The sequence below is a fragment of the Electrophorus electricus genome, chromosome 23 (genome assembly GCF_013358815.1).
Source record: "Electrophorus electricus isolate fEleEle1 chromosome 23, fEleEle1.pri, whole genome shotgun sequence".
Lineage (NCBI taxonomy): Eukaryota > Metazoa > Chordata > Actinopteri > Gymnotiformes > Gymnotidae > Electrophorus > Electrophorus electricus.
This window is the reverse complement of record NC_049557.1, coordinates 4719435-4736524: the sequence shown is the minus strand read 5'-3', so window position 1 is coordinate 4736524 and position 17090 is coordinate 4719435. Positions and strand designations below refer to the sequence as shown.

General features: G+C 45.5%; 1 protein-coding gene across 6 annotated transcripts in view; it reads right to left on the bottom strand.

Moving 5' to 3' along the window:
- Window positions 1-17090, bottom strand: part of osbpl9 (oxysterol binding protein-like 9) — a 28507-nt gene that overhangs the window by 4909 nt on the left and 6508 nt on the right. The window contains exons 3-15 of one of the 6 annotated variants that reach the window (XM_027016011.2): window positions 16765-16843; window positions 11036-11112; window positions 6352-6447; window positions 6128-6175; window positions 5796-5825; window positions 5649-5699; window positions 5261-5299; window positions 3520-3619; window positions 3133-3237; window positions 2169-2328; window positions 1765-1925; window positions 1252-1370; window positions 1062-1147 (exon numbers count right to left, since the gene is read on the bottom strand). In XM_027016011.2, the coding sequence (XP_026871812.2) occupies window positions 1062-1147; window positions 1252-1370; window positions 1765-1925; window positions 2169-2328; window positions 3133-3237; window positions 3520-3619; window positions 5261-5299; window positions 5649-5699; window positions 5796-5825; window positions 6128-6175; window positions 6352-6447; window positions 11036-11112; window positions 16765-16843 (1151 nt within the window). Of the gene's footprint in view, window positions 1-1061; window positions 1148-1251; window positions 1371-1764; window positions 1926-2168; window positions 2329-3132; window positions 3238-3519; window positions 3620-5260; window positions 5300-5648; window positions 5700-5795; window positions 5826-6127; window positions 6176-6351; window positions 6448-9988; window positions 10221-11035; window positions 11113-16764; window positions 16844-17090 lie in introns of those variants that run through there. The other 5 variants (XM_027016013.2, XM_027016012.2, XM_027016014.2 and 2 more) reach the window with 5 other exon arrangements.

Sequence of the window (17090 nt, the reverse complement as noted above, 5' to 3'; positions counted from 1 at the left end):
AGGCCGGAAACTACCGTTGAGTGGCCTTCGTGACGAGAGAAAGCGTCATGCTACCATGATATGTCCAGCCGCACAGGCTGGAGAGTACCTTGGAAAACTGCTGCCACTTAACAGTCTGCCGCTGCACAGAGAAATTCAACAAACCAAGAAAAGCTATACACCAAATCTATGCAGAAATACTATCGAGTCCTCTGGTCATGAGTTAATTTCTGATGGCTCAAAGACAGTGGAAGAAACATATTGTAAAAGGTCAGACATTTTGCTTTCTGGAAAATGGATATCAAGATCTCAAAGATGAATGGGACCATCCAGACCGTTATCCACTAAAGGTGCAAAGCACCTGTCATGGTGTAGAGGTGCACCAATGCCCACAACACGGATGACTTCCAGGTGTGAAGGCACCACTGACACGGAGGCATATATTGGGATTTTAGAAACACAGAAGCAGCCATCTACGAGACATCTTTTTCCCAGGAATTCCATAGATATTTCAGCAAGACAATAGCAGACCTCATTCTGTGCATTCTACCACAATGTGGCTTTGTAGACACAGAGTGTGTGCTTGATTGGCCCGCCTGCAACCCAGATCTGCCTCCTATCAAAATAGTTTGGCTCATCATGAAGAGAAGAACCAGAGATCCATGGACTGGTGAGGAGCTGAAGAACTGTATCAAGCAAGAAGAATGGGCAAAAATTTCTCTTGCATAACCGCAACAATTAGTAAACAGTTCCTAAACAATTAAAAGTGTGATTAAAGGAAAGCTGACATCACAGTGGTTAAAATGCCCCAGTCCCAACGTTTTTTTGAGTGTTGCTGGCAACAAATTCTAAAATTTGTTTATATTTACAAAATACAATCAAGCCGTTCAGTGAAAACATAAGAAACATCTTTTCTTTGCATATTTGTCAATTAAATAAAGGTTCAAAAGAATAAACAATTCACAGACTCTTACTTTTATTACATTCTACAAAATTTCCCACCTTTTTTCCCCAAAAGGGGGTTTGTACACGCAGCCGAGTGATAACCATGGACAATAAAAGCCGGAGAAACAACGCCTTACCAGACAAACAAATCCGGATGTGCAAAGAAGTCTGCATACATCTCTAACAACGACCTCCTCTCCAAGATAAATGTAGGCAAAACCACCTGGGGAGCACAGGAGCATGCGCAGTGAGAAAGGCCACACTGGAGACGAAGGAGAGGAGAGAAGCCTGCCGGACACGGAGGGGAAACTGGAGGAGAGGCGCTACCTTGGTGAGGTCCATGCCCAGCCGCACTTGGGAGAGCAGATGCATGATGACACTCTTGTGCTCCTCCACGGACTCGCCCTCTCCTTCGTCTTCCCTTTCGTCGTGACTGTCATACTGGTCTAAGCAGGACAGCACACACAAGGGCTCAGGGCTGGGCAAGACGTGCGCTGGCGTGTGGACAAAGCACACGAGTCTGTTCGGGCATCGTTTCAGAAAAGCCCCCGGCTATAAGGGGGCTATAGGCCACACCCGAGGATTGTGACATGAATGTGTGCGTTTTCATTAGCAGGGGAAATAATAGTACATGAAGTCCAGCGGAAACCCTTCAGAGGACAGAGAACGTATTCTTTACCTGAATAAAAATGCTTTGATTGTGCAAAAAAAGAAAAAAAAGAAATTTGGTTCTGTTTGGGTTTTCACAGGTGTGTTTTCACATACGTGTGTATGGGCGCGTGTCCGTGTGTGCGCGCATGCCCGTGCGCAATTCATTCATATGTATGCAAGTAGATTTACCCGTGCGTGCGTGCGCACGCGCGCGTGTCTGCATGCTCTCACACGCGCGTGTACCTGCGTCGGTCGTGCCGTTGGACATGGAGGAGCTGAGGGACTCGTTGGTGTCAGGTCGCTTGAGAGCTGAACTTCCTTCGCTGTTTGCCGCTGGGCTTCTGGAAGGGCTTCAGCCAAAAGCAGACAAGACAGCCTTGACACGGCCCTGTACATTCTAGTGCCTACACAGTGTACGTGTGCAGTCATGTGGTGTGAGCGTTACTTCGCTGTAAATCAGGAAGCCCTGGGTGTAATTGTAGCTCGTGACTGAACTTGTCAAGTTGTGTGTGTGGTATATGGCGTGAGCGAGAAGTATGCCAAAGTATCGCTATGCACTAATTTGCTGAGGTGGGCGTGTGCGTGTTACTCACTCTATGCAGTGTTTGGGTGACGCATTGCTCTGGTAATATTCGTCAGCATCGTAGAACTCGTCCTCGCTGCTTGAGTAGGAGAAGTCAGGGACGGAGCGGGCCGGCACCGTCATGTGACTGGGTGAGGTCACACTGCTGCTCGGGGCGGAAGGGCCGCTCCCTAAATTTCCACAGGGGCAAAGAAAGCAAGGTGTGTGTGTGTGTACCCATTAATTCTGACAGTCAACAAAAACTGCAACCCTAATCTAATTCCAAACCAACACTAATTCAAATAGGGTACACTGTCATCCAGGTGCACCTCTGAGGATTCTTGCTCCCCCTCTCCCATCCCCCTCAGCTGGCTGGTTTGCAGTTGCTCTGGTTGCATTGAGTGTGCTGTGGTTTATGCCAAGCTCATCAGCTCACTGTGCAGCTCAGTGGGAGCAGTGAGAGAGAGAGAGAGAGAGAGAGAGAGAGAGGAGAGAATGTGTTGTGTGTGCACGCCAGCTCACGGCGTTAATGACCTGCTGTGGAGAGCATACAGTTCCCTGCCTCCTGGAAGCAGGTTGTGCATGCTGGCACATGCTACCATTCCTAAAGAGAATTTAAAAGGAGCTCTAACGAAGTAAAACTCTGAAGCTGCGATGCGGATGTTCTCACTGCCTCAGGTACGTTCCCATCTGTAAACGTTCACGTGCAATTCAGCAGGATGTTGCTGGCTGAAGTGTAACATGAAAGGGAATTATATTTAAAAAGAAACAGGAATAAACCTAAAACACTTATTCTGTTTAAAAAGCTCATCGATCACGGGTCAGGATAAAGGTCATACATTCTAAACAACAGAATGAACCATGTTAAGTGCTTTACAGAGAACAGTGCTGGAGTCTGAAGCTGAACATTATATTCTGTGAATACACACCCATGTTTGGTTGTAAAGTATACAATACTGTATACTGCCTTGTGACTAGCAATGGTGGAACTGTACCTGTGCTGTTGGGAGTGGGTGTCTGAAGGCTGCCCATCACCGTGACGACAGGACCCACTGGTAGAGAAGAAGGCCTCTGTTCCGCTTTACAAACCTGAGCTCCATCTTCAGGGTCAAATAAAAGATAAACACTTTACACGTACAATTCCTGATTAACTGAATCAAACAGCTCATATACCTGAAACTCAGAACATGCTTTATACAGAAGCAATGACTAGAATTTCACTATAATTATGAAGAGAAGACCAAGTTCCACATCACAGAAACCCGTGTAAGTAAAAAATAAACGAACAAGGGAACAGACTATGTGCAAGTGAGTCACAGAGTGATGGAGAGAAAAAAAAAGACAGAGACACAGAAAGCAAGAGATCGACTGCTCCACCTCACCTGTGGGAAGGGTGGAGTGTGTTGGCATGGCAGTGGCACTGACTACAGAGGTGTCCAGAGGGCTGGGCTGATAAACTCCATCCACTGGGTTTATGGTGCTCTGCACACAACACAACACACGAGCTCTCTGAGGACACCCCTGACACTCTGGGACGCTCCACTATTACTGCCCAAGGTCTGCTCAACGCACTTGGCTTCCCTGATGCCTTTCGCTCATCATTTTTAGTATCTGAAGTATACAGTATTTCAAATAACTTGTGGAACATCCCCACCAGAACAATATGAAACTTGGTAGTGTTTATAAACAGGCAAAATATCTCATTATTGACCTATTCGTGAGCTGCAGTCAGCAGTGTCTGACTGTTGTGAACACATGAAAAAGAAGGCAAATTGCTGCCTGGATCCCCAAGGGCTGCGATGATTTACAGATGGGTTTGGAATCAAAACAGATTTCACACTTTATAACTCCAAGCATCAGGCTGATCACCCACTTTACCACACACACACACACGTCCCCAATGTCGCCACTGCAGATCTCATGCAGGTAACGAAAAATCAGTTCTGCTTCCTGATTTAAACACACTCACGTGTGCACAAATGGGCACACGTGTACACACACGCACAAGAGGAAAACAGAAGTTAACTAGGCATGCAGAAACCGTGCTGTTTACTGCTGCAGGTTGATGATGGCTGCAGGTGTCATGAACGAGATTTGGAGAGGGTTCTCTCTTCAGGGATGTTCAAAGCTTTTAATTTGGAATATTTGGTTTTAATTGGAACAATCTCATTGCCCTGCACAGTGGATTTGTCTGCGGTTCTTAATTAAAAGCCAATTAGAGAAATTTGGGCAACGAATGGCATGGATTGGATTAGATCAATGAGGCAAAGAGATGTGGAGGGCAGAGTGAAGGGTTAGTGCCTGGATCTCCAGAGGGTTGACTATATAGAGCTCTGAAGTTGCTTCTACAGAATTCTATATAATTCCATCCTATTAATTTGCTTTTAGTGTCAGTTTGGTCCATTAATTTAGTTTGGAATCAGAACTGCATGTAACCATAACATGCTAACACACAGGCTATTAATGTGTTCCTGTATCATGTGTTCCTGCTACCAGTATAAACCCAATGTAACATGAGGCATTTCTGAACAGTGGCTTCTTGGACAAAGCAAAGAGTGTTGTGCTACCAGTTCCTGATCATTGTTAAACCATGTACATATTGTGTGTCACTACAGCACTAGCGCGAGCAGTTATTGACATGATATGCATATAAGTGTGGGTAACAGCCTGTAATAACATTTTTACAAATAAACCACTATTAGTCCCGAGATGGCTCAGTGAACCAGTGTGCAAATGGACAAAAGTAATAAAACAGGTTACGCACGAGCGCATGTTAAAAGACATAAGTGTAGGAGGAATCAGAGATTGGCTCAGTCACACAACAACGCAAAGATGTATGCGAGTTGTCACATTTTAGAATCACAGGACAGGAAAGTAAAACAAAAAAAGTGTTCCAGAAAGTTACCAAGGATGAAAAGAGCAATTTCACTTGTGAAAATGTGAAGGAAGTGAGAGTGAGAAAAAGATGCGACAACGAAGAGCCATTTTCCATAGTAAAAGGCATGCACTTGTTGCAGATTACTGATTTGGCTTTTTCCCCAAAGTGAAAAAGCAATTCCAGACTAAAAGAGAGACGATCGGTTGAATCAGACCCTTCCATGGTGAAGGAAAGTCACAACTTACTATTAGTCCGTTTGCGTGTTGCTGTTCGTTACTCTGATCCTTAAAATTTTGAAAAAGAAAAATGAAATGAATTGAGGAATGGCCCCAACAGTTAAAGCTGAGCAGGAACTAACCCACTGTCCAACAAGAAGGCTATTTCTCCACCTCGAGAGAGCAGCAAAAATACAATACTATATTTTCTGGGGTATATTTTTAAGCTTTTGGATTGTTAGACGTGTGAGAAGCACCTCTCCAAACCCTCAAAATGGAACCTGTATGAATGTTATGAACCAGCCTGAACAAACAAACAGTCACAGGCAAGAGGAAAATTACCACTACAGAGGATTACACACGGTAAACAGTGTCACAACACTAATACAGTTATAACAAAAGTAAAACAGATATTTACCTTGGCAATCTGAAGTAGAACTATACAGTGTTTGATAGATTCTACCATACTCTACAAAACAAAAACACAAACAGCAGCAAAGCATCAGAATTGATTTTGATGCGAGTATTCTAACCAGAAGAGGAGAAACTGCTGTGACATACTTACACAAGTTGTTTCTTTTAGGTTCTCAATTTTCTTAAACAAACAAGCAAAAAGAGCAGAAAATGATTAGATTAGTTCCATCAGCATCTGTCCGCGAGATGTTTCAATAAACATGCTTTGACTAATAAAGAATTGTAGAAAAAGACCCACATGAGAAAAGTGGAAATGAAAGATAGAGGTGTGTCATGAAACGCTTTTCCAGGTCATGGGATTTCCAGTATAATGAAACTCTATAACCTACAACTACATTAAATCCTCTTCTGCAATATAAAAACAGCAACAGCTTTGAACAAATCTTCAATCATCTATAAAACAAGATGGAGGTGATGGCTTACTTTGCGCGATTCCTCATCTTTGCAGTCCTTTATCTTCTCATCAAAGAGCTGCAGGATGAGGGATCAAAGACAGAGGAAAGGCAACTAAATTTAGACAGACATTCAGATCCAATGACTATGTCAGGTTAAAATGCGCACACGCCGCACTCCCGAGTAACAGTGCGACTCTGAACTCAGCCAGCTGTCCACAGAGCTCCCGTTCTGCAGACAGCCTTGAAACCCACCTTTAACTGGTCGATCAGAATCTGCAAGTACGCGTCAGCCTCTGCAAGCTTTTTGTCGAAGTCCTGAACACTTGGAACAAACGCCGCCTCGGCCTCCTGGAAGCAAAAGCGAAAGAGGTCATGCCGAGCTGGTGTGGTCGCAAGCACGTCCATGCCAGCCTTGCTTCGCTGTGTGCCATTCCTGCTAGCAGGAGACCTGGAGAGTGGGCAGCGCCTTGCCTCGCCTGACCCCACTTCCACCTAATGAGATTATTCAAATTCCACAGTAAGACGACCATGAAACAGCAGTCAGACCGCTTGAGCAGAGGGGTCAACACCAAACTGCAGAACAGAGAGCAACACGTGAGGTGACAGTCATCTGGGAACAACAACTTGGGTAACTGCTGCATTTTATATGAATGTCTTTCGGGGATCGAGGGCTGGGATACATATACGGTACTACATTGCTGACAAACCTAGGCTTCCAACAGTCTTGTCAGCAGGTTCAGGCTGTGTACAGCTGGAAGAGACTGGACACTTCAACAATTCAGGGCTAAGTTAAAGGACTCAAGGCACTGCCGCTCACATACATAAGGGTGTTTTCGAAACAAAACAGATACTGCTTCCGAAAGTACAGCCTGTGTTCTGTCTTCAATTAAACGGTAACATGAGATCAGTTTCCGATAGCATTTAGCCCCTCTTCACCTTTCCCTTCTATATAACTCATATCGCCTTTTGAGCACAGCAACAAACTGACTCACCAGCCTTCTGATGCAACATCATACAGGGGAAAAAAAGTATCAACATGGAATTTTTTTTTTTTTTTGAAGACTACACCCAAAAGTGAGCGCTTTTTCAGACATGCTGATCTCTGTCAAAGCTAAAGTCACAAACAAACAAAAATACATTTGAATACAGCACAGTGCTCTAACTTGAACAGCCATATATTTTACAGTCTGCAGTCAGATAGCATATATTGTCAATTTGTTCCAGAGAAATAGCAGATTTCCCCCAAATTGTGTCATTAGAACCCATAACAGTAACCAACACAAGCTTTCTCTACCAGTACTCAGTTTTGAAAAGACTTGACTGTGTATTACTGCATGACAAAAACCAAACACACAATTTCAATTGTGGTGTATATACCAACTTGTTAAGCATTAAGAGTGCAATTAAATTAGCCGACAGACTAGCTGCTACTGTAAGAGTCGCGGTAACACCACGGTTATATATTGATAGAGAACTAAGAGATACTCCCCTGTGTGGACCCTGCTCTGAGCTGAGGCACCTGACCAACGTTACGGCGACTGCCACGGTGGGAACTGGCTAAACTGTAGTTCGTCATGGGAAAGTGCAGAAAAGCCATGAGCAGCTCCCAGCCGTTTTACTGCATGCATAGTGAAACTAGTGAAAATCGTATAACGTGGTCAAAGTCTCAGCCGGTGATCTGACTTCCATGTGTGTGCAAGTCTTTCCTGGGGTCAAAGGTGGGACAATTTACTCCCAACACAGCATGTGACCTACTGAGTTTGTTTTCATGATATAAGCTTTAATAGAAATGCAAACTGTGTTTGAATAAAACACGTTTATAGTGTTGGTGCAGGACTACCTCTATTGTTCCAGTACTCGAGTAAAACGTTGACATAGTTGCAGATGGAAAGCACATGTCCCACTCTCAGTAGAGAGTGGCAATAATTTTAAGGGCTGTTTCTATACATGCAGAACAACATGTTTAACCAACACATTATAAACATGTACCAGTGGCCTCACGCCTCTACACAACGTTCTAAATTTTAACCAGTCCAACCTCAACCTTGTTTCCACCTAACACACACACACACACACACACACACACACACACACACACACACACACACACACACACACACACACACACACACACACACACACACACACACACACACACACGAGGAAAAAAGTAAAGAATCTGAATGATGGACATGGAAAAAAAAAAAAAAGATAATCTTTATTACCTTGTATAAATAACCTCTAAATCACTAATGCAGCAGATAAATAAACCTTTGGTTATCTCAATAATACATTCAAATATCACAAGGCCAGATATGAACCTAAATGAGAGCACATTTAATCTGTTAATCTTCCTGTGCAAGAGAGTTGTGTTTAATGCCCTCACACATTCTCCTCCAGGGTCAAAATTTTTCACATATTTTCTGTTTTTTCCCTTTTCACAAACTGCAATAGAAAGCTAGCCAGCTAACAGCAATGGGATCAACATCTTTGTGATTTTATGGTCACTGCCATTTTACGCCCATTTTATGTTCACATTAGACTGAAGCTCTGTTCACGAGGGGTTTGTTTTTCACAGCCTTGTGGTCATCACCTTATCACCATGGTTTAACAGTTTTAATGCTAAACAAAGTCCTCTCATTACTTAACTGACACTAAATAAGTATTTAACATAACAATTACAAGCTGGCATTTTAATTTTCGGATTATGTTTCATACATTATAAGTCACTGAAATTTCAAAATCAAAGTTTGAGGAAACTCAAATTTTCCTGGATGCAGGCCACAGGATTACCTTTGGGATTTGGGAACTCTGCCAGTTCGTGAAGTCATATTGTTGGCAAGAATGAATGGCAGTCTGGTGTAGTGACATGACACAGAGAATGGAAAAACTTCACTACAGCTCTGGCTGGCTCTTGTTCGGCTCTGAACACAGAGGCAGGCAGATGTTCTGGTGTGCACAGAGTCGGTCTGCGACTAACCATTATAACCTTGCCCTCGTAGTGCTGGAGAGCGGACAGGAAACAGCATTCTGGTGCCGTGGAGGAGGGCGAGTCATGGACCAGGCAGCTGGTAAACTCCAGCAGAAGGCCGGAGCGCTAGACTTGCCCTGCCGTCTGCTGAGGTGAGTCGCCATTTCACGAGTCGCAACAGGAACCTCTCCCTCTCTCATTTATATTTTATATATATATTATATATATAAAGGACATTTCATGCAGAGATCCTTCAGCTGCTTTGAAACTCTTTGCCTGCACAGCTGACAAAGAACCTCCTGTTTCTACCCGAAACCTTGTGTACTTCACTACTGGGATAACTCTGAAACCATGTGTCCTGTTTCTCTAAAACCTAATGTACTTCACTATAATTATGACTCTCTCTCTCTCTGACACACACACTAATATTATATTATAGACACACACACTAATATTATATATACATACATACACACACACAAATACATATATATATATATATATATATATATATATATATATATATATATATATACACACACACACACACACACACACACACACACACACACACACATACACACACACATACATACATACACACACACACACACACACACACACACACACACACACACACACACACACACACACACACAGTGCCATGACAGCACGTCCACACCTGCATCACACCTGAGACTTCAGTACTCTTACAACTCCATTAGAAGAACAAGCATGTATACACACACACACACACACACACACACACACACACACACACACACACACCCACACCCCTTCAATCCCAAAGCAAGCCAGATAATACAGCATTTAAAGGATATAAACATCCACACTTATGGCCCATAAATTTTTCCTTATTCACACTGTCGCAATGTCACAAAGCACAGAGATACTCACAGGACACTTCCCTCTGCGGAACCGGGACATTAGAAAAGCAACCTCTCACTGTGAGTCTTGCACCAGTGTGACTCTCTAAGCACAAGTCAGTTTTTCCTCTGGCCACCTCCAAATCCACGTCCAAAAGATGACAACAGCAGCATATATCAGCATATATCATACATCAACAAAACACTCTGTTTGTCTACAGAGTTTGCCTCCGGAGAGCACTCATGACAGGAAGTAAAGACTTCCTCAAATAAAAAGAAAGTAAAAACAGCCCTACCAACGTGCAGCAGATACGAACGGCTGATCTGATTGGATCAGCATTCTTCTGCTAATGACAGGCTGCTTGAAGACACAGATCTCCGATTGGCTCTTTGGAGGATTTGGCATCACGTGACTGTATGGTTTGACACTGCTTGCCAGGCCAGTAGATACATGCTTCAGGCAGTCAGCAGATGTATACATATTAGTGGGCAGAGACCAAGGAGCAGAGGAAAAACTGTTTCCTTATGAGTGACAGAGGAAGGCAGAAAACGAGAGAGACAAAGAGAAACCGACAGTAAGTAAGGGGGACAGCGAGAGAGAGAGAGAGAGAGAGAGAGAGAGAGAGAGAGAGAGAGAGAGAGGGAGGAACACAGAATTACAGAGATTTAGAATGGTTTGACAAGATGGCAGCAGGGGAAAAAATTCCACCACTGCATTAATTTGCAAAAAGAGCTGAAACAAACTGAACAGGAAAGTGATAGCTGCGGTAAAGTCCTCAGCAAGTCGCTATCCAGATAATTCAGTTGGCCCTCAGGTTGGCACACACTGAGAAGCCTGTACACCCCCAGCCCCTGAACTCAGCCTTTAACCTTTTACTATACATACTGCAAGGCCAACTCCATAAACAGAGACCATAGCCCAATAAAGTGCTTCAATACATAATCAGATAGCTAGCCAGCTAGACAGATAGATAGACAGATAGATAGACAGATAGATAGACATATCCGGGCCTAAAGAACGACTTCATGCTCCAAGAATGCAGACGGTGTGTTCATCGTGGGAAGTGTGAGCCATTACCCGGAGCTGAAGGGCGTGTCGCAGTATTGTCCCCTCTAAGGCGTGAATCCACTTCTCCCGTTCATCCGCGTCTCGGGCTGTGGAAGGGTGGGGGCACACATCCAAAACGCACAGATCGTTAGCAACAGGCAAAGAAACCTAAAGACACCGAAATTAAGAGAGACAGGGAAGGCGAGAGGGAGGAGCAGCATGAGAGAGCGCGCGAGTGATCATGGGAGAGAGAGTGCAGTGCGAGGAGACAAACATGGGAATATGTGGGAGATGAACAAGCATCCCCAACGCAGATGAAGACGGCTGTGAAAAGTGACAGAGATGACCAGGGTTCTGCTGTGGTAGCTCTTGAGAAGTACCACACACCCACCCACACACACCCACACACCCTGCCTCTTCACTGAAAGAGAGTAGCACTCATTATTTTTCCAGCAGAAACTGCACCATTTTTAACATTTTTGGAAGTGTTAAAAAAAACAACATTTCCAAATAAGCCTTAAGAGATTTAATTCACTCAGCCTCTCAGAGATTGTGCTATATAGGATTGATTTTCTTCATTAAAATAAACCATATTAGTAATATTGCCCACCATGTCTAGTATGATAGAGTATAACTAATTCGAAGCATTTACTCACCACATAGTAGAGAGCTCCAACGCGAACTGGCCTTATTAACCACTCAAGGATTAATTCACTCATTACTCACAAAGCAATTTACTTACTTCTATGCCATCTTCATTCACTTATCAGTCCACATACCAACAAAAATTATACATTTTAGTTTAGGGAACATTTCAATTAAATGGTTCCCAAAAAAACATACACCACTGGTTTTTAAAGGAGTGCTTTACTGTTCTTCCTGGAACTACAAGCATACCTTTTTCAGTCCAAGTAGTGGTTTAATATTACTACCTGATCAATATTCAGTGGCCACATAATGATCCATTTTTAGTCTTTATTCAGAGAAGACATGATGTTCATTTTCACATCAGACGTGAGCGAACACGTTTAGTGGGAGTGCTGCCCATGGCCAGCAGCCCTGGCACTCCAGTGACTGCAGGAGCTACATGCTGAGATCAGGACTAGTCCACATCAGCACAAGAAATTTGAAACTACTAGAATTTTTCAGTGAATTTTTAAAAGGGTTCACCATCCACAAACCGCAATATCAACATATCTGGGCGTTCTGTGCATTCCGGTGTCTGACCTCTAAACTGAATGCAATTTCTGCAATTTTCATTTGTTCTGAAGCATCAAATCTGGTTAGCAGAAGAACATAATTATCTACAATGCATCAAGGAGGTCCTGGATATTACAAAACATTAATTCTTCAGCCACCGTCATTTCGCTAACAAAATTGTCTCACTGCTCATTTATCCAGAACCATTGCTTGTTGTAGTACTAATAACCTGGATGATCACTTTAATATCTGGAGTGTAATAGGGAATATAAAATGTGCTTTCTGCCTACCGTTGCATCGCTTGTAAAGTATACAAAGCGGACAAACATAAAATTAAAATAGGAAGGAAAAAAACAAAACAAAACAAAAAAAACCCAACAGCATTGCAACATAGTTCAGCCATCTTGAATCTGTGACGGACAGACGTTTCCAAAGGTTCCTTTTCAAACACCACAAAATCCAAAAAGAAAAAAAAAAGGAGTGTTTTCTCCACCTTGGAGAGCAGCTTTGAAGAGATGATTGATGAATGGAATGCCAAAATGAATAAGGAATATTATTGAGCAGTGTTAGTGGCAGTGTGGGTCTAAGTAAGACAGTGTCCAAGTGCTGAGGTGCAAGACAAATCATGCATCTGGGAACTAAGTAGCCATTTCAACAGCAAATCCTGGTAGGTGGACACTGAGCCTGTACCCACACGCTCAATATAGGTTCCCACGACAGGATGTTATTTTTTGGTGGCCGACCACATTCAAAGCAGCACTGACACTGACACACGTCAAAGCCCAGCAACGCTGCTGAGCCAGTTAAACACCCACAATGTTGCGTCAGTGATAATAATACTGGGTTGAGAATGGTCTATCGCTCAAAGAACCTCCGAACAGCAGCGGCCCCGTGGTCAGAAACTCAGCAGTGATGTGATAGACAGGCTGGCTGATGATTGGTGCTGCAGTCTACAGTTGCATATCTATAAATGCAATAACGCAGGAGAACCTAACAAAAGACGCCAACAACTGTTTTTTTAGGGGTTGAAATAAGCATGTGTTGTTTTATTTGGTCCATGTACCAAATATTACCCCTGCAAAGGAGGAAGATTAGGAAATATGGGGCATGAAACACAACTGCCACTTAGACGATAAATGGGGCAAAGTTCAGTAAAATATAGCGCAGCACTTTTAACAGCATTAACGTCCATCCAGGTCACATGTAAACAAACCACATCCCAACAGAAAGACAGGGACACACACAAGGGTGCACACCCACCCACTATCACCCACATGCACACACGCACAGACACACACACACACACCCACCCATCCTTCCACCCGCACAACAATCAATTCTGGATCACATCTGCATTACAGATGAAGGCCCATGAGCTTCCTGTGCTGTACCCTTTAAGGCTGCACTCACAGGCTAATAGAGTGCTCAAGCAGACTAAACCCACCGAACACCAGCCCAGCAGAAGGAATGAATGATCTGCCTGTTGCTTTAACCATGGGCGGATCTTAGGATGCGGCTCACGGGTTCGGAGAGCAGCCAGCGTAGAGTCACATGGTTTGTGCCCCTTTAAAGCAGAACTGCCACGCCATGTGTAACCTGCTATAACCAGTGCCGCTGCACCGGTGTATACAGTCCAAAACAAACACTGCCCTTCCCTGTGCTGACTGACACAAGGGCTGAGGCCATGTAGAGCGATTTTCTGCTACTGCAGCCTTTACAGAACTATAACACGTGCATCTCTGCAGAAGTCACCCTTTAAAAGCCATAGCAGGGGTTGGGTAATCCTAATGGCCACACTAGCCACAAACAGATAGGGAAATATAAAAAAAACATGAGGAAAATTCCAGACTTGGAGTATTAGATTCAGTATTCTAAAGGTTACATAATGCACCCTACTGTACTAACAGCAGTGAAGGCAGGTTTGAGAAAGTGTGTAAACAAGTTTGTATCCCACTCTTCCTTCCAAAAAGCAAAATGGAGCACTTCTTAGAGAACGGGGGATGGGGGTGTGGTAGAGAGAGAGAGAGAGTGAGTGTGTGTGTGTGTGTGTGATGCTAAGAGATCCAGGGCCTGGTAGATTCTATGTCCTCCTAATGATAATGGCTACAGAAAGAAGATGATGAAGGACAGCTAACAGCATTTTCACTCATGCACATTACTTTACACTCGCTCAATGGCTGACACAAACGTTGGGCTAGATCACCCAAATGACCAAGTCAGATTTTTCGTCCTCTATTGATCATATCATTTTAGTTTCAGAACCTGACTTCCTGCTGCTTAGAGGCACCTAATGCTTTCCATCTTAGATGAAAGCAAAAAGCAAGTTCCACACGAGCTCGCAGGGCAGGTCGTGAGGCCTCTTGCAGCACGGAAAAAGAAAAAAAAACAAAACAAAAAACAGGACGCCAGGCGAGCAGGGAGCACCGCTGCGTCATCCTACGTGCTGCCCCGGGGTCCTCGTCTGCTTCTGCCCTCTCCCGATGCTGGTTCCTCTGCAAGCCGAGCGGCTCCCGGCCCTTTCGAGCCAGCCCATCCCGACGGATGGCTGTTGCTGGAATAAAGGAGCTTTCAGGGCCACTGCTTGCAGGCTGCTGGAAGAGGTCGATGAATTCTAGATGGTCCCTCATTTCGCACGCGTGCTTCCCTCGGCTGCAGCTGCTCCTCTGCCGGACACAGGCCCAGAGCAGGGCGGCGCGAGCACTCTGGGCCCTCTGGAAACATCACACCAGGCATCTCAGCCAAGCATGCGCAGAGACTTGCTCTGCGTTTCCTCGAGAGAACTTGGGTCACGGCTGCAGGCCCTACGTGCTGCTTCGCACGACATGAAGCCCCAATATGCTGCGTCAACACGGACAACTTCTTCCATTTTGCTCAGCTCGACCTATTAGTACCGGCTGGCCGCTTCAGCTAATTCCAGGCGGCAGTGCTCAGTGCCATGACAGCACATCCACACCGGCATCACACCTGACACTTCAGCACTCTTACAACTCCATTAGAAGAACACGCACACACACACACACACACACGTCGAGCCTCCTCTATGCTCCCCGAGCCAGCCCTTCTCCCCAAATTACGGAAAGGGAGAGATGGCGAAGGAGAGAAGGAGAGACGGAAGCAAGGCGGAAATGGAGTCTTTCACACTGCTCTCAGAAGCCCAAGCCTCAGCTGCAGACTCGAGGGAAATCGGAGACAGTGCTCCAGTGATGCTGCACTATTCCTCGGCAATGCTTTCAGGCATAGCACTTTCCCTGACTGTCTGTGGCCTTGGTCATGGAGAGGAGCTTTAATCTTTGACAGTGCAAAAAGGTGAATTTGTACAAGGCCTGAAAAGTTACAGTAAAATGTTTCCATTATTAGGCATGATGGGCTACATACTGATGTGAAAGCCAAAAGCATCTTAGGCGATGAGCTTCTGATGTGCCTTCCGTCACAGGTCAGGTCAAACTAGCAGGCTACTCCTATTCTGATACTGACATGGGACATGTGATGTAGCGCAACCAGTAACGTGCGTCAGGAAAGCAGACTGCAAAACCCGATTTACTGCTCCTTAAAACAACTGCTGAGAACAGATCAGTATATTGTACTGTTTCCAAAATAATTCAGACAGCCTGAGACTACCAGCCTCGGTATTCAGAAAGTGCAGCTCCATTTGAGACAATAATTGGCACGCATTACATACTCAAACAAAGAGAGCGACGCATTAGTAACCAGACTCAAAAACATCCAGCAGACACAAGGCAGACCTGGACCCAGGGCAGGCGATAAATTACTCAGAAACGGCTCGGCGGTGCTAACAGTGCCATGCCAAGCCACACCCCCCACCCCCCTACCCCCCACGGAAAGCCGCTAGCCACTGTAGCCTCAGCCAAGCATGCAGACATGCATTGCCTTACCCTTCCGGCTGTACAGCCAGAGCAGACAGTGTCGGAACATGGCAGCGAATGAGGGCATGGGGAGGGTGAGACAGCCCTCGGGGGAGCGTGTGGATGAGCCAGAATGGATCGAGCCGGATAGAGAGGTCGGTGACAGCAAGGTAAAAGACCTGGAGCTCAGCGCGCAGGCGGGCGCGGCCACCCCTCCCGCCGGCCCAGCCCTGGGTCCTGGCGGACGGGACCAGGTGAGAGGCGGGAAGGCAACAGATGTCCTCCAATCCCAGCCCTAAGCCTCAGAGCAAGCGCAGGGGTCCGTCGCCCTGCGGGCGGCGGCAGGGAAGCGAGCCGTGCTGGAGCGAGCGGGCAGAGCGAGACGCGTGCGGCGGGATGCGGGCGATGATGGGTGCTGATGGCATAAATCCACTTTAAAGCACTTTCGAAAAAGGAAGACTCCAAGGGAAAGAATTTGTGGGGGGGGGGGGGGGGGGGAAGAGTGGTCAGAGACAGCGTGAGAGAGCGAGCGCGCGAGAGTGCGCGCGAGCAAGAGAGCACGTGAACAGCCAGCTGATGGCATAAACAAACAACGCGAGCAGTCGCTCAAAAAGCGTTTCGGTCAGGAAGGATGAGAACAGGGGAAAAGCGGCAAGAATGAAAAAAGAGGAGGAAGAAGGACAGAGGAAGGCTCACCTTGAAAATGGAAAGTCTTCTGGTCCACGGTGATGGTAAAAGTGCTGTCGTCCTCGTCATCAATCCCGATCACCGCTCCCTGAGCAAGCCAAACGGAGACGGTCAGACAGCAGGCCACGTCATTCTCTCTCTCTCTCTCGCTCACTCACCCTCCCTCCCTCTCTCTCTCGCTTTTTCTGCCCTGTTCCCTCACACACACAGAAAGAAAAAGGGGGAAGAATGGGTGGAGCACGGGACAGGGAGGGGGGAGGAAGATGACGAGAGGGAGGGAAGGAAGGAAGGTGGGAGGGAGGGGGAGAGAGAGAGAGAGAGGGAGAGGCTACGCA